At 38.1% G+C, this 24,977-nt stretch overlaps 1 protein-coding gene across 2 annotated transcripts in view; it reads left to right on the plus strand.

Moving 5' to 3' along the window:
- Positions 1–24,977, plus strand: part of CD4H9orf85 (chromosome D4 C9orf85 homolog) — a 126,071-nt gene that overhangs the window by 17,139 nt on the left and 83,955 nt on the right. For both annotated transcript variants that reach the window (XR_003964239.1, XM_030293830.2), the window contains exon 2: positions 19,845–19,951. Coding sequence is in view for 1 of the 2 variants with exons in the window: in XM_030293830.2 (XP_030149690.1) it covers positions 19,845–19,951 (107 nt within the window). In the remaining variant the exon portion in view is untranslated. The remainder of the gene's footprint in view (positions 1–19,844; positions 19,952–24,977) is intronic.

Consider the following 24,977-nt stretch of genomic DNA (forward strand, 5'->3'; position numbering starts at 1 on the left):
TAATTTTGTAGGCATCAACTTCTTATCTGCTACTTGTAAAAAAATAGGACAAGATCTACAAAGGGTTGTAAGGGAAGTATATTAAATTTAGAGTTCTTTATAGAGTTAAGCTGTGACTCAGTTGCCAGGATCAAAGAATCATCCAAACCAAAAGCTTGTCAAAAACATATGTATAGGGGCGCCTGGGTGGCTCAGTCGGTTAAGCGGCCGACTTCGGCTCAGGTCATGATCTCACGGTCCGTGAGTTCAAGCCCCGCGTCGGGCTCTGTGCTGACAGCTCAGAGCCTGGAGCCTGTTTCAGATTCTGTGTCTCCCTCTCTCTGACCCTCCCCCGTTCATGCTCTGTCTCTCTCTGTCTCAAAAATAAATAAACGTTAAAAAAAAAATTAAACAAAACAAAACAAAAAAACAAAAAAAACCACATATGTATATACCTAAGGATGTACTCCAGAATACAAGAAGATATGTAGTAGAAGAAATAGTAGTGAACTAAGAACCTAATAAAACTGAGTTAACCTTAAATAACCATTGATGGGATGGTGGTAAAAGTTAATGCTGTTGTTATATTTGTGAATCACGTAATAAGGGAGGTAATTTTTCTGGAAGACAAAATCCATACCATCGTTGCCGATTTCAACCAAACCTGGGAATTAAGAATAAAAGCAAGCTGAAGATCTTGTCTTATTTGAGGTGGTAGAAAAGCCAGAGAAGGAAAATCAGTGTCAACATCCAAGTTGTAAACTCTAAGTGCCTGTTATTTGTTCATACAATCTAGTATTAAAAATGTGGGATTTGGGGGCACCTGGCTGGTTCAGTTGGTGGAGCATGCAGCTCTTGATGTTTAGGGGTTGTGAATTTGAGCCCCACGTAGGGTGTAGAGATTACCTTAAAAATAAAATCTCAAAAAACGTGGGGTTTCTCCTCTCCATAGAAGCAGTTATTTGAACACCTTATTCTCTAGGTGATTTAATGTTCCATTATCAAGTCACATTTCAGGAAAGGCTGAAACACAGTGTGCATACCTGCACATATTCTCTCCTGCTTCTGCTAGTGACTGAAGCCCACTTCTGTTTTTGTTTTTTTTAAGTTTATTTACTTATTTTTGAGAGAGAGAGGAGGGGAGGGGCAGAGAAAGAGGGAGAGAGAAAGAATCCTAAGCAGGCTTCACACTGTCCGCTCAGAGCCTGATGTGGGGCTCAAACTCATGAACCATGAGATAATGACCTGGCCCAAAACCAAGAGTCAGATGTTTAACCGACTGAGCCACCCAGGTGTCCCCCCACTTGTGGTTTTAATACATGAGTGATGGAAGTACAAGGAAGGAAGATGAGTTGCTGTTGCTTTAAGTTAGCCTGTGTATCACTTTAGACTTTGATATAGACACATCGGTGTTGTTTTTTTTTTTTTTTTTTTTTTGATCTGATACCTCTTGAGGACTTGCTTAAGATAAACAACGGCCTTTGAAAACATAAAATGCAATACCCGTTCTGTGACACCTTTGCATATTTGTCATAAGTAGTAGAAATAGTAGAGTATTAGAAATGACTCCCCACTTTGTCTCATTGGGTTGGGGCTAAATGAAAGGATAGTGTTTTGAAATCTGCAAGTCTACCAGTGAGCACTGGATCTGTAGTGACTCCCCCTCAATCCAAGTCTTTCGAAACTCAGTTGGAAGATGCCAGCCAGTTAATCTCTTATTTTAAACACCATTTTAACTCTCACAAATACTGCTTACTCTCCATCTTTACTTCATGCCCATTATTTTCGTCTCTTCAACTACATTGTAAGCACTGTGTAGAAGGGACTGTACATCATAAATCTCCTGAATCCTTGAGATGCCTGGCATAGTGCCGAGTACATACTAGCACATACTTTTTTGGATTGTTTCTACAGACAGTGGAGAGATAATCAGAATGCATGCTGTATTTAATTCTAATCCATGACACATTTTATACTTTGACATGTTGGAAGAAGTCCTAAGCTTGGAGTCAGGACAACACGAGTATTCTTCAGACTTTACTGAGTCACTCTGTCTGTGATCATAGGTAAGTGATATCAATGCTACAAATTAGGATAACAATACCACCTTCCTGCTTACACACAGGGATGATAGGAGACTAAAATGAGAAGGATTATAGGACAGATTGAGATTTTTAAAAATCTGTAGAAATAAAATGTAGTAGTATTTTGTTATGGGTGATTTGCATCCTTCATTCAGAATATATCTTAATTTTATCCCTTAGTTTTCTATATTCTTGTCATCAAAAATATCTTTGTTTTCCTTTTAAGAATGAGAAAATGTTCCCAACTCAAGTTAGGTAAGTCACATGTGACTATTGAGCTCTAAACAGAATGAATCACGGCACAAACCTGATATTTTCCGTAAGTGACTTGGCTCCTGAATCAGTTATCAGCATATATATAGGTTATTCTTACGACATGTTAGTATGACCAGGACAAGGGGGCTATCTTTGAAGAAGTGAACTAACCCGCTTCAATATAGTAATTGTCCTTGTAGATCTGCCCCCAAGTAAGTGACTTTACAATGTTGATTTATTTTAAAAGATAAAATCGTTTGGTTTGTGGACATTACCAATTATTATGCTTCAAAGAGTTAAATCCATAAAATCTCAAAATATGCTATGAAGAGGAAATGAATACTATCCTTCTTTTTTGTTTAATACACATTAAACAATGATCAGTCATTTTTGTCTCATTTAAGATCACTAACTTGGGGCATACCATACTGGTTGGACAAGATCTTAAATTGTGACTAACTTTTAATGAGTGCTTATAAAAACGTGTGTTGCCACATGACACTGCGCAATTGCTGCTTGAATAGGCTTTTTGCATTCCAGTCGTACATAGTTAGTCCGTGTGGCTCACCACTTAGTTACCCTTATTGTTTAGGTCTCAGTGCCTCGAAAATCTCCGAGGAACAGGGTAGAAAAGTAAATCCTCCTCTTTTAGAACATTGCTTAGCAAAGATAATATTTTTTTTCCTAAACGAGTTTTTTTTTTTTTTTTTTTAACTTCGGAATTTCATTTTGTTTGTTTTAAACAAGTGATTTATAATACTGCAAGGTTACCTTACAAATAAGCTAGCAGGTTTGGCCATATTTGCAAAACAATGTACCAATGTTAGAATTTGAGTCAAAACAAGAGTACAAATTGAAATGTATACTCTGCAAATTTGTTTTTCTTTTAATATGTAGAATACTTTGAAAGTTGTAGGAGAACACTTTCTACTTGTAACTTTAGTAGAATGCTCTAAACTAAAAGGCATCTTTTTATGGGTTCTGTCTCTGCTGCTTCTGATTAATTGTGTGACCTCAAGCAAATCTTTTAATTCTCTGAGCCTCAGGTTTCTCATCTGCAAAATGAAGATAATTATGCCTGCCCTAGCCACAGGAATGTTCTAAGAATAGCAGCAGAGAGAATCTTTATAAAGGATTAGACATGCGATTTATAGATTTATGATAGCAGTCTTCTGTGTAAAACTTAGTTTGGCCTTATTTTTATAGTGAACACCAAAAATACTTGTTTTATGATAAACCACATAAACAAATAACTTCCCTAAGTATGCTTTTGTCCAGACACCTGAACAAAGTACAGACATGTCCCTTGCATGTGAAATCATTCAAAGACTTGAGTAAGTGAAAGAATAGTGACTAGGAACTGTAAACAGCTAAGCATAGAGTTAAGTGAGAAGTGTAGAAGAAGATCTCCTGAGAAGATAGAAACACACTTTACCTCCTTTAATTCTGATAGAGACATCTTGTGTTGGGAGGGAATGTATCGGGATCTTTCTTCCCTGTCCTTCCCCCCAATACTCTTAACTCTTGTTAATTAATATTTTTCCTGTATTTGATGATGCAGGTAACCGGGGGATGTGAACAGTAGAGGCAGAAAGGAAGGTTGAGAATCACTGATCCACAAATTACACGATTTCCTAGATGTCTCTAATTCTAGATTCCCTCGTTAATTGAGATTTGTTCTGCCATTTGATTCTATGACTAAGACAGGGTTAAAACAGGGGTGATTCCCCCCTCTTTCTTCTGTTTATTGTATCTAAGTGAGAAGATGGATGGTAACAGAGCCTATTGTAATTACTTCAGAATATATATATATACATATATATATGTATGTGTGTATATATATATATATATATATATATATATATATATAAAACCACCATGCCCTATGCCTTACACTCACACACTGGTGTATGTCAATTATTTCTCAATAAAACTGGAAAAAAATAGGGAAGAATAAAGAAATAATTTCCCAGTTTTCATCATGTTTAGATTTGGCTTAAATTCCTGGAATAGGAATAAAGGTCAGAAACTACTGATATAAATTCTATTTATTTGTATAGACCATGAGGAAATCAGGGTGGAAAACAGATGGTTTCTGCATAGTGCTGTATCAGTGTGACCATGTCTGAATTAAGGAACTTTACACAGATGAGTGAGAATTGAGGATAAAATATGTTTTGAAGTGATGTCTTTTGATATAAAATTTTGGAAATGCTTCTTAAATAATAGCTTTTCTGGATTCCTTTTTTTTGAAAATGTTAATTTTTTTCAGAGAGAGCAAGGAGAGAGAGCGAGAGAGGGACAGAGAGAGAGAAACCCAAGCAGGCTCCACGCTGTTAGCACAGAGCCCAAAGCAGGGCTTGATCCCACGAACCATGAGATCACGACCTGAGCCGAAATCAAGAGTGGGACAGTCAACTGACTGAGCCACCAAAGTGTCCTGGAGCTTTTCTGGATTCCTGATTTATGTCTCCAACATAGCTTTTTCTGTCAGTTTTGAGGTCATTCTGGAGACTCTTTCAGATATTTGCTGCATTATTCTGAAATACAAGTAGTCTAGTTGTAACACTGTATGTTTCAAGTATTTCTTTCATTCACTTGGTTGGAAATCAAAGTGTAAATTCTCAAAGAAGTGATGCTCTCAACAGTGAAACTAGGAGTCAAACTAAGATTTAGTTTCTAAAAGAGAGGCAATATGGAATAATAGGGCAGAACATGGTATTTGGAGTCAGAGGACTTGGTCTTGAGGCCCCATGGTATTATTTTGTAGATGTGCAATTGTAGGTAGATGATTAAACCTGCCTGGACTTGTTTCTTCGTCTGTAAAGTAGGAATAATACTATTTATCCCCCAACATAGTTGTGAGGAAATGATATACTTAGCTGTAAATACTGAGTTTTAAGCTGAAGACACTGCATAAGTGTCATTTCTCATGATCATCATCATGTCTCAACCATAACAATTACAACTTTCTAAGGAAAAGTATATCACCTCCCTTGGAGTAGCACTTTCAGTAGCAGAGGTGAGGTAGGGAATATACTTTTTTTCCCTAGAAATGTCTACTTGCTTCAGCTGCCTCCGGCAATGCTTCTTAAACTTTGGCATGCTTAAGGATCATCTGGAAAGCTTATGTAAAATGCAGAATCCCATTTGCCAGAAATTCTCAATCAGTAGTTCTTGGGTTGAGTCCAGGTTCATTCTTATTTTTTTTTTAAGTTTATTTCTTTTGAGAGAGAGAGTGAGCAAGAGTGAGCATGAGCAGGGGAAGGGGAAGGAGACAGAGAATTCCAAGCAGGCTCCATTCTGTCAGCGTGGGCCTTGAACTCATGAACCGTGGGATAATGATCTGAACCGAGTTCAAGAGTCGTATGCTTAACTGACTGAGCCACCCAGGCACCCCCATGAGTCATCATTCTTTAGGCCTCAAACCACACCTGAGACTATTCTGCTAATTACCTTCCCCCATACTTTATACTCTAGTCCGTGTGACTAGCTTTCCAAGGATCAGACTCTCTCTGTTTATACATTTAAGTCTACACTGGGAATGTGGGAGGGGTTTTATTTCAGAAGCCCACTCTGTCTGGGCTCTTTCTTATACCAGAGCATTCACCCATCCTTCCATCATGGGTTCTCAAAGCATGATCTGTGCCACAGAAGCTCCCAAGTTAAAAAAATCCGTCTCAGAGAGTGGGGCCTGGAGATCTGATTTTTATTTTATTTGTTTGTTTATATCTATTTATTTTTGTAATCTCTACACCCAGCATGGGACTCGAACTCACAACCTTGAGATCTAGAGACAAATACTCTTCCTGCTGAGCCAGCCAGGCGTCCCTAGAAGTCTGATTTTTAATATGCTTTCTAGTTGAGTCTTATGTACCCAAGAGTTTGAGAACTGATTTAAAAGTCCCTCTTCCCTGGAGTCTTGCCTTTGCTCTAACTCTGTTGTAGTCATTTGTTCTCTGCACTGAATCCAGATCATTTCTATGTCTTTATTACCTCCCACGCCTGTGCCCATCTCTCTCATCCCCGCTACCACAACCAAATTTATTGTTTTATTATATAATTCTGGATGACTGTAGCAACTTCCATACTAATCTCCCTATTTCCCTCTAGTCTTGTGTTTAAGTTATACCTTAGGATCTTATCCAATCGGGTCCCTTCCCCGCAGAAGAGTCAAAATTCTTTAGCTTGGTAAATAATTTCTCTGATAGTTTAGCTCATTCCTCTCATTCTCTTCACACCTTCCTGTTCAGCTGTTCTGACCGCTTGCCATTTTCCAGAAGGGGCATAAGCTTTCTCATGCTTTCACGAGGTCTTCCTCGTATACTGGACGTTGTTAGGCATAGGATGATCCCAGAACACTTTTGGTCTATCTGTCTATCTGTTGTCATAATTTTCACAGTGCTAAAGCTGTCTTTCCATTTGCCTGCTTACTTGCTCCAGGGCAAGGTCCTTAACTCGCTCTTTTTTAAACCTGTATCGCATTAGATACCATCTAGTATCTAATATTGCCTGGCCATTGTAGGTGTTGTGTACGTCTTCAGAATTGAATGAGGTGGGAGATACTACAGTGGATCTCGGATGACTGCTTGGAAAGCAGAACGGGAATTTGAATGAAGAATGAAACTTCAGCCCACCAGTACTGAGGAAAAGGAGGTAGAGTGCAGGCAGAGCAAAGACAGGAGGAGGCACAGTGCAGTTTCTGTCCTGCCAGATTTGTTTACTGGAGAGTGCTTAGGTAGACAGGGAGGAAAATGAGGAGGTAGGACCAGAAAGGAAAGTAGGGATCAAATTGTGGAGAGTTCCGAGTATCAGCCTTAGGAATGCCTTTAAAGAGTGTAGGTTTCTGACTAGCAGAGAGTTATGGAGGGATGTCCATTAAAATGTAACTGTTGGTGGCTTGGTCTCCCATTCTCTATCTTCTCCCTAATCCATCTTCCTTTTGGGATGCTACTTCAGATCAGAAATGAGGACCTGATATGAGGAAGTAGGGGGATGTAGAGTAGAAGACACAGTTGGGGACATGGTGGGAAAACTGATTTTGTCAGTATTGGCATTTTGGTAAAAGGAGAGGGAGAAATCAAAGGTCAAAGGTGACCTGAGATTTTTTTTTTTAATCTGAGCCTACAAGAAGACTTTCTAATGATAATGTTTGGGACAAAGGAGAAACAGATTTTATTGCTAAGATAGGGATTGCTATTTATTTAGTCCATGAATTTGAGATATTTCAAAGATTTCCACGAGGAGGAAAGTGAATATTGTGCGTGCAGTCAGAGAGAGGGAGACCTCTGGAGAGACAGTAAGGACTGGGTATTGGTTTTGCATATAATCTTCATTGAGTTCATGGTTGAGGCTGGGGTTACAGGTTCTGTTGACCAAGAGTAAATACATAATGTGAAAAGAAAGGAATGCTCAACAGGCACTTAGGTTCAAGAGACAGAGACAGAGAATGAGTAAGTGAGTGAGTGAATGGATGACTAAATAAATATTAGGGAATGGATACTTTTAAGGGGTAAGCAGAGGAACAAGCTTTAGCAAAGGATCTTGAGAAGGAGCAAATGGAGTTGGGGCTTCAATTCTACTTTGTGAGGTCTTTTTTCAGGAAATACAAAAATTATTCTTAGATAAAACCATTGACATTTTGATCATTTACGGCAAAAGTTTGAGGAAGAAAAGGCTACTTCCCACAGAACTGCTCCAATAGTAAAGCTATTTGTTTTCTATTTAGAGAAGGTGTTCTTGGGTTATTTATTTACTAAAAATGCCCCATACTTAATAATGAAAATGGCTCAAAGATAATTGGCGGCCCATTATCTTAAAATACTAAATGCCCATGTTTTAATTGTAAGGCAAAATTTCTCTTGTCGGGAGTTTATTCCTTCTAATGTTCTGCTCATCGTTTGTTTTTAGCATTGCATTGTGGGTCCTTCCATAAAAATCTTTTTTTTTTTTTAACATTCATAACATATCCTCCTAAATTGTGCCATTTAGAACAAAATGGAGAGAATTAAAAATCTTCATACCAGAGTGCTCTTTGATCCAACTGACCACACCTTTTAAAGATGTGATCAGTCTAGGGGCACCTGGGTGTCTCAGTCAGTTAAGCGTCCGACTTTGGCTCAGGTCATGATCTCACAGCTCTTGAGTTCGAGCCCTGTGTCAGGCTCTGTGCTGACAGTTCAGAACCTGGAGCCTGCTTCGGATTCTGTATCTCCCTCTCTCTCTGTCCCTCCCCTGCTCACGCTCTGTCTCTCTCTCTCTCTCTCAAAAATAAATAAACATTAAAAAAAATTTTTTAGGGGCGCCTGGGTGGCGCAGTCGGTTAAGCGTCCGACTTCAGCCAGGTCACGATCTCGCGGTCCGTGAGTTCGAGCCCCGCGTCAGGCTCTGGGCTGATGGCTCAGAGCCTGGAGCCTGTTTCCGATTCTGTGTCTCCCTCTCTCTCTCTGCCCCTCCCCCGTTCATGCTCTGTCTCTCTCTGTCCCAAAAATAAATAAACGTTGAAAAAAAAAATTAAAAAAAAAATTTTTTTTAAAGATGTGATCAGTTTATCAATGCATTGTTTTGGTTGTTAGTACCTTTTAGAAATATTTGCTTGTAAAAATGCATAGCACTACCTTATTTTAATTTTTTCTTAGAGTAAATGAATAAATATACTTTGGGAATAAATGTGTTTTTTAATAGGTTTCTCTGCTGCCACAAGATACTGCACCAGCACGTTTCTGCGTGTAGGCAGGTGTGATTCCACTTAAGTGTTAGGATTAAGTTTGTGGGTGAAAATCTGGGTAGTTTGCTTGGCTGCTGAAAGAAATCAGTAGGTAGTTTGTACATAGGCCCTCTGTATAATTGTAACCTACAATAGCTCTACCCACTTACTGAGATAATAGTCCTCTGTTTGGGATGATCAGGACTCATTTTATATTCAGTCTTTGGATGAAAATGCGATTGTTTATTTTCACAGATGTCATTTGTTAAAGATTCCAGCAGTAACAAAAAAAGTGGGAGAGGGAATCAGATATTATTTCTTCACTATAAACACTTACGTTGTAAGTATATTGAGTAAGAGGAACAGTTTGAATATTTCTTGTGTATATTTTCACTTCTTTCAGTTTGGTATTGGTGCTTTAAGGATTTAGGATTAACACAGAGTGAATGGAAGATGGAGTAGACTTTGGGGAAGAAAATTATTTTAGCTTGTAGTAGAAATAGACCTCATTTCATGCCTTAGGTATTTTTTGTTTTGTTTTGGTTTGGTTTCCTTTTTTTTAGTAATCTCTACACCCAGTGTAAGGCTCGAACTCACGACCCCAAGATCAAGAGCCAGACACTCTTCTGGCTGAGCCAGAAGTCTATGCTTTAGGCACCCTATGCTTTTGGTATCTTTTAATTAGAGTTTTATATGGTAAAAAACTAATCATTGGTAGCTCAAATATTCATGTGTTTGATATATGTGCGTATACCAAGTATTTATTTATTTATTTATTTATTTATTTATTTATTTATATTTTAGAGAGAGCGAGAGAGAGAGAGAGGAAGAGAGAGAGCACGAGCGGGGAAGAGGGGCAGAGGGAGAGAGAATCCCAAGTGGTCTCCACACTCAGCGTGGAGCCTGCCACCAGGCATGATCCCATGATCCTGGGATCACAACCTGAGCCAAAATCAAGATTCAGACAGTCAACTGACTGAGCCACGAAGGCACCCGCCTAAGTATTTTAGAACTCTAGGGTACTATTTTGCTTAAAGGAGACGTGGCCTGATTTTTTTGTGACAGATTGTTGTAAATGTTGGTAGCTAATCTGTAATGAGCTATATTGAGCCAATGATTTCCTAAAAAGAAGTAAGCCTATAGTAACTTTGGTTTTACAGTTTTCCTTAAATGACAATAAAACCAATTTCACCATCAGAACTCACTTCAAAAGTATTTCTAGGCTATTTACATGACCAGCTCATTTTGTGAAATAATACATAAAAATAGTAAGACTCAGTAACTTAATCCAAATAAGGTATTTCTGAGACTAACGGACATTCAGACTGTTCTTTATCACGTTAAAAAGAGATTTTGTAGGTTTGAAAGTGTGAAGTGAGTAGAACTCAGTATTGATATCCTGGATGATACAGTAGTGATGGTCTCAATGTGATATTAAGTTGATTGTAGCAAGAGTGTTTTTTAATTACCTTTTGAAAAAGGAAAATGGCAATGTTTGCTTTTAAAAATCTTTACCTGGATTTAAAAAAAAAGCAAATTTTTGTAGACAATTTTACAGACATTTGCTTCCTAATAGTATCCATGTAATTATATACTTGATTCAAGAAAGGGATAATTAGGGGCACTTCTCTGGCTCAGTCAGTGGATCATGTGACTCTTGATCTCGCGGTTGTGAGTTCAAGCCCCACTTGGGTGTGGAGACTACCTAAAATAAAAATTTAAAACTATATTTTAATATGTTATTACATTAATGTAATAAGCCGACTCTTATTTCGCCTCAGGTCATGATCTCACAGTCATGAGATTGAGCACCACGTTGGGCTCTACACTGGGGGTGGAGCCTGCTTAAGATTCTCTCTCACTCTCTCTCTCTCTCTCTGCCACTACCTGCTTGTATTCCCTCTCTTAAACAGTTAAATAAAAGATAAAAAATATATAAAGAAAAAAAGGGATAATTCTTCTTTACTGCAGGTTTTTTTTAAAAATTTTTTTTTAACGTTTATTTATTTTTGAGACAGAGAGAGAGCATGAACGGGGGAGGGGCAGAGAGAGAGGGAAACACAGAATCGGAAGTAGGCTCCAGGCTCTGAGCCATCAGCCCAGAGCCCGCCGCGGGGCTCGAACTCATGGACCGCGAGATCGTGACCTGAGCTGAAGTCGGACGCTTAACCTACTGAGCCACCCAGGCACCCCTGCAGGTTTTTACCTCTGAGAAAATTCCTGTTAGTTTTACCCTCTTATTAAAATGGGACTAGAACTTGTTATGTGTAAATATAATGTGATGAGAATTTGCAAGTTCATTAGAAGTTTCCTGACATTTATAATGTAATACATTAATATATATACGAATATATATACGTATATACATATACACACACACACACACACATATGTGTGTGTGTGTGTGTGTGTGTGCGTTTATTCATTCATTCAGGGATACCTGGTTGGCTCAGTCAGTAGAACATGCGACTTTTGAACTTGGGGTCATGAGTTTGAGCCCCAAGTTGGGTTTAGAGCTTACTTAAAAAATATATATATATAAGGGCACCTGGTGGCTCAGTCGGTTAAGCATCTGAGGCAGTTAACATAGCACATTGGGCTATATGCTGACAGTGTAGAGCCTGCTTGGGATTCCTTCTCTCCCTCATTCTCTGTGACTGCCCTGTTCATGCGAGTGTGCGCACGGTCTCTCTCTTGCTTTCTCTCTCTCTCAAAACAAATAAATAAAAATAAACATTAAATATATATTCAGTCAGGAATTGGAAACAACCAAATTGTCAAATAATAGGAAATAGGGTAAGTTAAGTGATACTTAACTCCAAGAGAATGTGATGCAGCCAATAAAAACAAGCTTCCAAAGTCTATATTAATATGAAAAAAAATAATGACAAGTTATAAAACAACATGGACAGAAAAAAACACAAATTTTTGTAAATATACTTGAAATGCTGGAAAGTATAGAATCTCTGAATGTTGAGACTTGTCTTTTTCTCTTTATCCGTATTATAATGTTTTCTAATATGAATGTTTAGATGTAAATGCACATTGTCTTGGGACTTGATCAGTAAAGTTATTTTTCATCTACAAAAGTAATTCTTATCATAAGAAAATGGTATAGTATAGTGTACCATTGTTAATACATAGTGCGGAAAAGTATTGAGGGGAAATAATCACTGTAGTTGCAAAACTAAGCAGTAAGGAGATGAACAAAGTTTACAGACTACTGGACAGAATACAAAGGGATTTCTATCTTAAGTTTGAGCTCTTGGGGTCCTGGGTGGCTCAGTCGGTTGGGCATACGACCTTGGCTCAGGTCATGATCTCATGGTTCGTGGGCTTGAGCCCCGTGTCGGGCTCTGTGCTGACACAGCTACAGCCTGGAGCCTGTTTTGGACTCTGTGTCTCCCTCTCTCTGCCCCTTCCCCACTCATGCTCTGTCTCTCTCTCAAATATAAATAAAACATTAAAAACCAATTAAAAAAAATAAAGTTTGAGCTCTGTCCTCTTCCCTCCCTGCCCCATTTCATATTTATCCACTTAAAAAGTTTATTCCTAAAAGTGTTCTGGTAAATATGATCAAACCAATGGCTAGTTACAACTGTAAGAAATTTGAGTTCCATTATAGTTAGGATAATTCTCTTTCCTAGGTTTGTGACAAAAACACTTTTAAATATGTAAGTGTGCTTTTAAACATTTAAAAATATGGCTTTGCACTGACTCCACAAGATTTTTAATATTCTAGTATTCTTCCAAGATATAAAATTTTTACTACCATTTTAACTTTTTATACTCTGCACATGAATTCTCAACAAAATATTAGCATATTGTATTCCCCAATAAATAAAAATACAACATGTCACAGATAAGTGGGGTTTATCTCAGGAACACAGTATTCATGGATTGGAAGATTCAATGTTGTAAAAATGTCAATTCTCCCCCAATGTATTCATAGTTTCAGTGTAATCCTAATCCTTTTTTGTTTAAATCAACAAACTGATTCCAAAATGTATATGGAAAAGCAAATGGACTAGAATAGCCAAAACAGTTTTGAAAAAGAACAAAGTTGGAGGATGCACAGTATTGATTTCAAGACCCTAAAGCAATCAAGACATGGTGGTACTGGGGAAAGAGGAGAAACATAGATTACTGTGATAGAATATTGAGTCCAGAAATGGATGCACACATACTTAATTTTTGACAAAGGTACAAATGCAAATCAGTGGTGCTGGAACTTGGACATACATGTTTAATTTAAAATGAAACTCTACCAATGCTTTGCATCACATACAAAAATTAATTCAAAATGGATCATAGACTTAATTTAAAAGCTAAAATTATTGAACTTCTGGTAGAAAATACAGGTGAAAAACTTCATGATTCTTCAATGACTTCTTAGATTTGACACAAAAAGTAAGATTTGTAAAAGAAAAAAATGAAGAATTGACCTAGGTTAGGTGAGTTAGGTTAGCTGACTTCTGCTGCTAACCTTTTGATTTTTATTTTTTAAATTATTTTTTAAAGTTTATTTATGTTTGTATTCCCTACACCCAAAGTGGAGCTCAAATTCATGACCCTGAAATCTAGAGTCACATTTTCTTCCAACTGAGCCAGCCAGGTGCCCAGCTGGCAATCTTTTTAACAAACTTAATGAAGGGGCACTCTGGCTAAGCCTCTGACTTCAGCTCAGGTCATGATCTCATGGTTTATGGGTTCGAGCCCCACGTTGGGCTCTACACTGATGACACAGAGCCTGCTTGGGATTCTCTGTCTCCTCTCTCTCTGCCCCTCCTCGATTTGTGCTTTCTCGCTCTAAAAAATAAATAAACTTAAAAAAAAAAAAAACTTTTAAAAATAAAAAATTAAAAAAAAATTTTAATGAGTATACAAAGAATGATAGAATTAGCATTTACAGTGACTGATTCAGTGGCACCTGTCTGGCTCAGTCAGTAGAGCATGTGACCCCTGATCTTAGGGTTGTGAGTTCAAGCCCCACATTAGACATACAGCTTACTTGTTTGCTTACTTTCTCACTAAATAAGTAAATTAATTAATTGATTGATTGATTAAATAACTTACTAAATAAACAAGTAAGTATGGAGGTTACTAAATAAACAAAATTATTGATTCAGGCAAAAGGTCTTTTTAAATTTTTTTTAAAGTTTATTTATTTTGAGAGAGAGAGAACGTGAGCTTTAGCAGTGAAGGGTAGAGAAAGGGGAAGAAGAAGAACTCTAAGCAGGCTCCATGCTGGCAGTGTGGACTGAGTCACCCAGGTGTCCCAAGGCAAAGGGTCTTGAGTGGGTGCTAAAACCATGAAATGAAATGTTATTGTGGAACAGTATATTGATATGACCACGTAGATTGTTACTAATCTTTATAATTTGAAGTGCTCAGGACAGTCACCATTTTATCCAAGTCCAATTTCATATCCCTGACTCCATGAGAACTGGATATTTTGTGTCTCCTGGTGGGAGTAATATGAATTATGCAGAAGCAGCATTATCAAAAAATTGTTAAACCTGGATCTAACCAGGCCTTTAAACCTAACTTACATTTTGTGGAAATATGGTAGAAAGAACAATGAGTTAAATTACGTCAGGAATAAAGAATCAGATAAATCCAGAATCAGACAAATTTGCTTGCCTGGAATTTTGAAAAACATCAGTGCAAAAGAGGATAAAAGACGGACATCCTTCTAGAACAAAAGAGAGAGAACAGCCAAACAGTACTTGAATACTGATTTAGGTAGCAGGGGACAGGTGAGGAAATTTCAAGGTAGACTGGCTATACTCAATGACATTGGAGAGTTTTTTTTCATTTCTTCTGAAGTGTAACAGCAGTGTGGTTAATTAGGAGAAAGTATTCTAGGATATATTATGGTCAAGAGGTAAAGGGTCATGATGTCTGCAACTTAGATTAAGAGTATACACACAAAAACAGGTTAAAAACGTTAATAATTGTCTCCAGATAATGTGTATGTGGCTATGCATTACTATTGCTTTAAATTTTCTGCATGTTTGAAATTTTTCATAATAAAGGTGAATGTTTTTAGAACTCATTTAAGAGAAATACTATTTATGATGGCCTTATTATATGCAGTGCATTCCTATATATCCTATTAAATTTTTTTTTCAACGTTTTTTATTTATTTTTGGGACAGAGAGAGACAGAGCATGAACAGGGGAGGGGCAGAGAGAGAGGGAGACACAGAATCGGAAACAGGCTCCAGGCTCTGAGCCATCAGCCCAGAGCCCGACGCGGGGCTCGAACTCACGGACCGCGAGGTTGTGACCTGGCTGAAGTCGGACGCTTAACCGACTGCGCCACCCAGGCGCCCCTAGATCCTATTGATATCAGGCGTCTGTACTCCTGAGAATAACTTTTACCTCACTGTGTTTGACATTACGTAACACCAGACTACTTTGAGAACCCTGGTAGAAAACAGCTCTGTGAACCGCTTTATCTTGTAAGGGTGTTTTTGAGACCGTGGCTTATTCCTATGAGTTCCTTTTTGGGAAAGATCAGACTTTGGGTTTCAGTAGCAAGAATAGTTGTGCTACCTCCGAGAAATTGGATTTTGGGCATGTTACAGACATTGAAGCAGGTAGGGGAGTGGAGCTCATGTTTTACTGGCTGCTAGAAAGCTCTGGCTAAGAAACCTTGGAGCTCACTTGTGGTCCATCACTCATGGTGCGTTTCCTAGCTTTGCTCTTGACCGGCTTCGTCATCTTCCCTGTCTACCCTCACTTTCCCTGTAATTTGATTCCCTCACCTACTTTTGGTTGTGTTTATTTTGAAGATACTGTATGACCAACAATGTCCTGGCCATATTTATTAAAAGGATTTAAAACAGTTTTTGATTTGAAAGTCTAAAAGACACATTTTTATGTTAGTATTATTAGTCATATAAGTTCTTGCTCCCAAATCTAGAGATTATTAATCCTGTCTAAGGGGTATTAATACAAAATTTTAAAAATATATACTTTTAAATATAAATAGGATATAAAAATCCTGTTTTCTGAAGTAATACTGTTGTAACTATATTAGCACCACAACCTTATTTTGGAGGACGGGGTAATGCCGGGGAGGAACAAGGCCATTTCATGGAAATGGATTTTCAGCACCAGTTAGAATTGTTATTCTTTTTAATAATTTAGATTTTGGGGTGTCTGGGTGGCTCAGTCGGTTGAGCGTCTGACTTCAGCTCAGGTCATGATCTCGCGGTCGGTGGGTTCACGCCCCGGGTCGGGCTCTGTGCTGACAGCTCAGAGCCTGGAGACTGTTTCAGATTCTGTGTCTCCCTCTCTCTCTGACCCTCCCCCATTCATGCTCTGTCTCTCTCTGTCTCAAAAATAAATAAATGTTAAAAAAAAGAGAGATTGCTAATTTTTTTATCAATGGAAAGATGCTTAAATGCAAAAAAAAAAAATGATCTTTAAAGGATTTTATACTTACAAAACTAAGTTTTGATTTTATATTTGGGCATGCATAAATCTGAACCTTAATAAGCTATTATTTCTACCAGGAGGGATATGCTAAAATTAATTGCCAAAACAGGGTTAGTTGTAAACATAGGTGTGAGTAAGGTAAGATTGCCATCTTTGCTCCAGGCAGAATGGTTCCTAGAACTAGGATTAGCTTTCATTGCTCAGATCTCTGGATTTAACTTTTTCTGGTTTGCCAAAATATGGTAAAACAGAAGTACGTAATTTTCTCTCTTTTTGCAACTATTTTTAAGTGAAAGTACCATGCATTTGTATTCTTACTCTCATTCATTTCTTAACACGTGAAAATCAAGTTTAATTTTGTAGTAGTGCCTGTTAGTCATGTGAACTCTCTACCACATCTCCATTTACACTGCTTCACACATCCCTCACAGGACAAGTTTCCACAAAGACCTGTTTTGTTCTACTGTCCGATCCACCCTGAAGAAACCAGTTGCCCAGCTATGTGCAGCTTTGTAAATCAAGATGAACTGGTCAGAAATTGGATACAGAAACAAACAAGAAACTAAATAATGCTCCCTGATTAACAAGCAGAGTGTGTTATATATAATAAAATTGCAATAACAAAATGTTTTGCATTCTAAGAATATTCTAGTTAGAAAGCTCCTATCACATTCATATTGTAGTCATAATTCAAGTCATTACCTTGTTCCCATGACTCTTAGAGTTGGGCAAATACAAGTAATGCTTTAAAAAAATTTTTTTAGTGTTTATTTTTGAGAGAGAGAGAGAACGAGAAAGAGAGAGAGCGAGCAGGGGATGGTCAGAGAGGGAGACACAAGAATCAGAAGCAGGCTCCAGGCTCCAAGCTGTCAGCACAGAGCCTGATGCGGGGCTTGAACTCACAAACCATGAGATCATGACCTGAGCCGAAGTTGGTTGCTTACCAACTGAGCCACTCAGGCGTCATCCCGCCCCCCCCCCCCACCATAAATAATGCTTTTAGTAAGAAATTCCAGGCACCAGAGGGCAGTGAGAGCAAATGATGAGATGTAAACTTTAGTTCTGGGTATTCCTTAGCAAGCCTTATGTGGGACAGCTAAGTATCGAGTTTGATAAGAAGAGCTTAGTATTGGACACAGATTTTCTTCTTTTTGGCAACAGGTAACAGACCACAATAAGTGAAGAATACAGCCTCATGCAGAATTTGTTTTTTTTTTTCTTTTAAAATTTTTTTTTAATGTTTACTTATTTTTGAGAGAGACAGAATGCGAGTGTGTTAGAGGCAGAGAGAGAGGGAGACACAGAATCCGAAGCAGGCTCCAGGCTCCGAGCTGTCAGCACAGAGCCCGACGCAGGGCTCGAACCCACGAGCTGAGAGATCATGACCTGAGCCGAAGTCAGACGCTCAACTGACTGAGCCACCCAGGTGCCACCAGAATTTGTTTTTCCAGGGACTCTACATCTAGGTTGGGGAGAAAGGAATACCCAACACACAATTCATAAGTAACAGAATATGTTTTTTACCACAGAAGTAAAATCAAACAAAACGTATTCACAGCTTAATTTATGATTTTTGAACATACCCTTGAAATATTTTCTCTTTGAGTAAATGTTGTGTCAAATTATTTTACCTTCTTATGTAGAACTTTAAAGACTCAGCATCAGATAACCTCCCAAAGACTCTGCATCTTTTGTGATGCTTTTCTGTCTCCTCTTGAGAAATTAAAAAAGGAAACAAAGGAAGCAAAGAAAAGGTAAAATGACATCTTCTCATTGTTTCAACAATAGGCAGAGACCAGGCCTGCAGAGCCAAAGTAAGATAGAGAATTCTCAGAGGACTTAGTGAGAATATAGAGTCTAGGTCCTGAATCACACGAATATATTATAAAATATAAAACTAGTGGGGAGAACACATGACACATTAAAATTTTTTTCATCCTCCTAATTTCCCAACACATTTTGAGAAGAAAACCCTAATAAAAATGGGGTTTTCCCCCTCATAAAGCCCTTTTCCCACCACAGATATTCCCAGCACACATTTATTTTCTATTCTGAAGGAATCAGATTAGAAATCAGTTTTCTAAAACATTTTTTCTTTCTGTGAGAATACAGAATTACAGTTGAAGACTAAGTACCCTTTTGCTTCAAGCTGCTTCTCCCTGACACTCCTTTCTCAGGTATCCTGGTCTCTGCTCACACGCCTCCAGGTTGACAATTTGGGACTATAATTTCTCAGCGTATTTTCTTGTTTCTCAGTGGTAAAGTTCGAAATGTTGGAAACAGTAGGCTTAAAATATGAATTAGGTTTTTATTATTATATTTTTATTGAATATAACCTACACGCAGTAAAATGCACATATCCTGTCTGTACAAATTTGAGTTTTAACATTTGTACACATCAGGGGGAGCCTGGGTAGCTCCATTGGTTCAGCATCTGGCTACAACTCAGGTCATGGTCTCACGGTTTGTGAGTTTGAGCCCCGCCATCAGCACAGAACCTGCTTCAGATTCTAGGTCTCCCTCTCTTTCTGCCCCTTGCTTGCATTCTTTCTGTCTCTCTCTGAAAAGTAAATAAATAAACATTCAACACACACACACACACACACACACACACACACACACACTTGCACACATCAGAATCAATGGGGAGGACTTTGTAAAATAGTCCTGCCGGGGTGCCTGGGTGGCTTAGTCAGTTAAGCTGCCAAGTCTTGATTTTGGCTCAGGTCATTGATCTCGCAGTTCATGGGTTCAAACCCTGCATCAGACTCTGTCCTGACATTGCAGAGTCTGCTTGGTATTCTCTCTCTCTCTCCTTCTCTCTCAGCCCCTCCCCTGCACTCTCTCTCTCTCTCAAAATAAATAAATCTAAAAACATATACTCCTGCCAAAAGGTTAATTCTGAGCTCCACCTCATTAAGAATCTTTGCCTTTGTAAAAGAACCAACTTGAGTAATGCATGTAAAAATACATAGTAAAAAAAACACACATATTGTATCTTAAAATATTACACCGATTAAATTTAGGTTACTATTTTATTAGTAATTAATTGATTCATTTATTAATGTATATTTATTTTTGAGAGAGAAGCAGAGAGTGAGCAGGGGAGAGGCACAGAGGGAGGGAGACACAGAATCCCAAGCAGGCTCCAGGCTCTGAGCTGTCAACACAGAGCCCAAGTTAGGGCTCGAACTCATGGACTGCGAGATCATGACCTGAGCTGAAGTTGGAGGCTTACCTGACTGAGCCACCCAGGCGCTCCATAGGTTACTATTTAAAAAAAAACTTAAATTTCTCATGTGCCTTTTTCATGGGTTTGCAATGCTGGCTCACAAGTGAAATTTTTAATTTGTTTTTCTGTTTGTTTTTAAGAAAATTAATGCAAAGCTTCATGATGGAGTTTGTCAGCGCTGTAAAGAAGTTCTTGAATGGCGTGTAAAATACAGCAAATACAAACCATTGTCAAAGCCTAAAAAATGGTGAGTTATGTTTCTTAATTACTTTACCAATAATATATGTATCATAGTTTATTCCTGCTTTATAAAGTGGATTCATCCTTGTCCACCCCATTCTCCTGTAAATAATGTATCATTTTTATGGGTTCTTGTTCATAAAAGATGGGTTAGGGAAGAGAGGAGAGAGTTTGTTTTGCAAAATTCTGTCTCCCATTAACCAGGTAATAATATTTATTGTGGATCATCTTTACCAAAGTTGACCAAAGTCTTGAAAGGAGTCTGATGTTTTTATTTTTATTTTTACATTTTGAGTATAGCTGACTCACAATGTTACATTAGTTTCAGGTGTACAACACAGTGATTCCTCAAGTTTATACATTATGCTGTGATCACAAGTGTAGCTTCCATCTGTCACCCGGGCGGGGGTGGGGGGTGTCCTTTTTTTCTTTAAATTTTTTTTATGTTTATTTATTTTGGATAGACAGAGATAGAGCACAAGTGGGGGAGCGTGGGCTCAAACTCACAAACCGCAAGATCATGACCTGAGCCAAAGTCAGATGCTTAACTGACTGAGCCACCCAGGCGCCCCAGGGGTGTGACCTTTTAATTCTATCCATGAAGATTACTGAAATGGTTTAGATCGAGTATCAAATAAATTGCTAGACTGATAACCTATGGTTTCATTTCTTTGAAGATTTGGGTGCAAATGAAAAGGTACTGGACTTTGTTTCTCATCCCTCAGTACCTTACCCTTTTTCTATAATTCTGGGATTCTCTTTTATCAGCCTATGTACATCCTGGTGCTGCTCCCTTATATCCTTTAGCTCAACTGAGTAAGAATCATACTGGGGGATAATTGCTGCTTAAAAGAGAAAAGTGATTATTTTAAATATAAAAATTAACATTAGTATGTGCAGTAGTTTTTTTACACATATACTATGAATTTTAATTTAGTAGTCTATATAGTAGATCTTTGAAACACATTTGGTCCTTGTTGCTTTATTTTTCTTTTAGCTATTCAGTAGTTGTATGTTCCTTCAATGTATTCATTTCTTTTTCCTTTATGGGAAGAAGTGTTACCTGAAGTATGGAGGGCTCAAGCTATTGTTTTCTTGAGAATATTTAACATTTTTGAATGTTTTAGTTTGGGCAATTTATTTTGCATAAAATACTCCTTTTAATACTGAGAGGTAAAAGCCTTTAGGTAGGATAGTCTGACTTCAGCTATTTAGATTTTTTTTCCTGTTTACTCGTTGAGAGCAGAACACCCAAGTCGTTCACGGGTGTAATTGACCCCCTTTTCTTTTTTTTTAAATTTTTTTTTTTTTTTCAACGTTTATTTATTTTTGGGACAGAGAGAGACAGAGCATGAACGGGCGAGGGGCAGAGAGAGAGGGAGACACAGAATTGGAAGCAGGCTCAGGCTCTGAGCCATCAGCCCAGAGCCCGACGCGGGGCTCGAACTCACGGACCGCGAGATCGTGACCTGGCTGAAGTCGGACGCCCAACCGACTGCGCCACCCAGGCGCCCCTGACCCCCTTTTCAATAGATACATGAGTTTCTCTCTCCTCTTCTTCAGTCTTTTCCTCATGTTCTTTAGCATTTCCTTCCAAAAGAAGATACTTTTAAACAAATCCGATGAGTTTTATGCTAACTGGCCCAAATTAGCAGTAGAGAATTTGGCAACTGTTTGTACTATCCAATGCTAAATTTCCATGAATGAATTAGCTGTGTTTTCTACTGTGTTCTCTATATCTGGTTGTGCTATAAACCATGTAGTTTTAGCTTATAGGCTTACTATAAGATTTGTAGCTTTCTAGAAGCACCTGGCTGGCTCAGTCGATGGAGCATGCAACTCTTTATCTTAGGCTTGTGAGTTTGAGCCGCACATTGGGTTGTAGAGGTTACTTAAAAAAAAAAAAAAAAAATCTTAAAAAAAAGTGATTTCTAAGTGTTGGTGTAACTTTGAGCGTCTGGTTGGCTCATTCAGAAGAGCATGTGACTCTTGATCTTGGGGTCATGAGTTTGAGCCCCAAGTTGGGTATAGGAATTACTTAAGTAAATTTAAATTAAAAAAAAAAAAATCTTAAAAAAAAAAAAGGAAAAGAAAAAAAAAAGAATGGTTGGATTTGGACACCTAGACCCAAAGGTTAGCAATTCTGGCCTGTCTTGGAGTCATTGAAGTGAAGGAAACTCATGATAATGTTGTCATTACCTAGGTAGTAAGTACAGTGACCCAGAGCCCTTTGAGAAACTTCAGGTGGGTCAGGAGATGAAGGCTAAGAGGACCTCAGGAGTTGCTGTTCCACATCACCCTAAGGCAGATGGGGTTAGCCACAGAATAGCTAACGATGAGTGCAAAATAAAGGAAACATATTACTGTGTAAATACCTGATTACAGATAACAAGACATTCAAGCCTAATGGAAGATCTTTAGGAATAAAGAAGCCCAAGCTAATGTAGAACAAATGATTACTTATAAGAGACTAAGAAACTGCTAGTTAAAACAAGGTCTGAACATGTTCCTTAGGAAGTCACCAGCCTGGCCCAGAAAATCTTGAATTTCAGATTACACCAAACACATGACACATTAGGCATTTTGGAAAGCCTAGCCTTCTGACTCCAACCCAGGATTGGGAGTGTCGTAGAAAGTATAACTCACCTATATCCACGTGGCTTTCTCTGCATATTAACGCTTCACCAACATTGTAAGTGACTTAAGTCCACTGATGAAAGGTACTCAGGGTAACATAACTTGTTTAGAAATTTTGAATGTTTTGTTCAAGTTGATCTCACTTAGACGTTAAATTTGTCCTTTGTCAGGATCTATATAAGAGGTTTTCTTTGACACTGGATGTGTCTTTTGTGGAAAGATTCATTTTCCAGCACCCTGAACATTGTCATTGGTTAAAGTGTTGAATATTCCTTGTCTAGCTGTCTCTTGCCACAGATTATGTAACCAAATGATGTACAAAGGGAAAAGTTCAACCAAACATAAAATTTAAGAAGAGGGAGGCTATTTATAGGTGACATCTCTTTTGGAATGAAGTAGTGTTCTGAATTTTGGGAAAATCGAAGCCGTTTTATCTCATTCATTATACTTGTAAATTACCAAAACACACAGTTAGCAAATTTCCATTGCCCATGGTATCTAACCCCAAATTTTAGACCCCAAAAAGAGTTAGACATCTAAACTCCTCCAGGTTATCTATTTTGACGATGGAAACAAAAATTGTATTATATTTGTACTTGGCAGAAAATGTTTCATGTTTCCTTTTCCTTTTCAGTGAGGTGATATGTTATGGGACTTTCATAAGCATGTTCTTTATGACAGTTTCTCCTAATTACTGAAAACGACCCTGGGCTGTTCCTCGAGACTTTTCAGAAAAGACTAGATGTCCTCACCAGAGCTAGAAGAGGGAAGAGTTGAAACTGTGTATTTGCTGGAGGGGAATGGGATGAGGGGATAAAAATGCAGGTTGCCCGTTAGTGTGATGTTAACATACTGGTACTACCCTTTGATGTAAGGTAATTTTAACTATCATTGAATGCTCAGATCTCAGGTCTTTATAGAAATAAAGTGAAAGGCTCATAAAGAGAATGCTCAGCTTTTCACAGCTTTTCTTCTCTGTAAAAGAGCTAAGATTAACCACCACCCTGTTTTATGCCAATCAGAGGTTAAGGCGATTCTGTGGAAGGATCCCCCACTCCTTTTGGCTTGTATTTTGATCTTAAGGCCAGTACCTGCTCCTCTCTGGTGGAGGGCTTCTATGGTGCTATAACCAACATCTCCCGTGATACCCAAATGGTAGAATTCTTATTAGGCTTAAAGATTACTTACAAATGTAAGAATTGTGGATGAGGACGAGTCTAAATCTTTTTATATAAAACCTCATTGTTCAAGGGCCCTGTTTTTGACTTTTGAAAAAGAAACCTATTCGTTACCATGCCTGGTCAGTCCCAAGTCATTCATGAATCCTTTAAATAACCTTGGTGTGGAGCTGACTTATTGGAAGGGCAAGAGGTCTTACAAATATTAAATGATTTCTTAAAGAAGAAAGGAGTCTTGACGTTTTTTACTTAAAATTCATTTCTTGACATTATTTTCCAGGTATAGTGGAAATACAGATAGGTAAAAGACTATCCCCTTCCTCAAGATAAGAAACAAAAGAGGCTTTTTTTTTTTTCCCTCCTATTTTCTGGGCTCAGAGGGATTAAACGTTTTACCCAAGATCAGAAAGTTCAGATTCAAATGCAAATTGATTCCATTCCAAAGCCATGTTGTCCTGTTCTACAGTGATTTCTCATTCTTGTATCATTCATTCAAAAAGTCCTCTTTCCTTCATCTGAGCCCAAAGCTGTATTAATTTTTATAGTTACCTATCTTGTTTATGGATGTTATCCACTGCTGAATACAACATATAAAACTTTATTTACTCATTCATTCATTCATTCATTTATTTTTAAGTAAGCTCTATATCCAACGTGGGGCTTGAACTCAGGACGCTGAGATCAGAAATTGCATGCTCTATTAAGTGGGCCAGCCAAGCATCTAGACAAATAGATTTTATGTTCAGGCACTGAAAAGCCTATGTTAGTATCTAGAAACTTCTTTTTTTTTTTTTTTAATTTTTTTTTTTTAATGTTTATTTATTTTTGAGAGAGAGACAGAGTGTGAGCGGGGGAGGAACAGACAGAGAGGGAGACACAGAATCCAAAGCAGGCTCCAGGCTCCGAGCTGTCAGCACAGAGCCCGACATGGGGCTTGAACTCACCAACCATGAGATCATGACCTGAGCTGAAGTCGGACGCTCACCGACTGAGCCACCCAGGCGCCCCAGTATCTAGAAACTTCTTAACACCTTGTGTTTCAAGTAACCAAGAAGCCTTTTTCAGCTATTAATTTAGAAGCGTTATAGGTAAATACCTATATTTCTGTTAGAATCTGTAGCCTGCCTCTTTTCTCTTCATAACAGAAAAGTTTACCAAGAATATAGTGTGAGCTTATGTTTAACGTTACCATAGTAACCGAAGAGACGGGAGAAGCTG

Source organism: Lynx canadensis, chromosome D4 (genome assembly GCF_007474595.2).
Source record: "Lynx canadensis isolate LIC74 chromosome D4, mLynCan4.pri.v2, whole genome shotgun sequence".
NCBI classification, from domain to species: Eukaryota; Metazoa; Chordata; class Mammalia; order Carnivora; family Felidae; genus Lynx; species Lynx canadensis.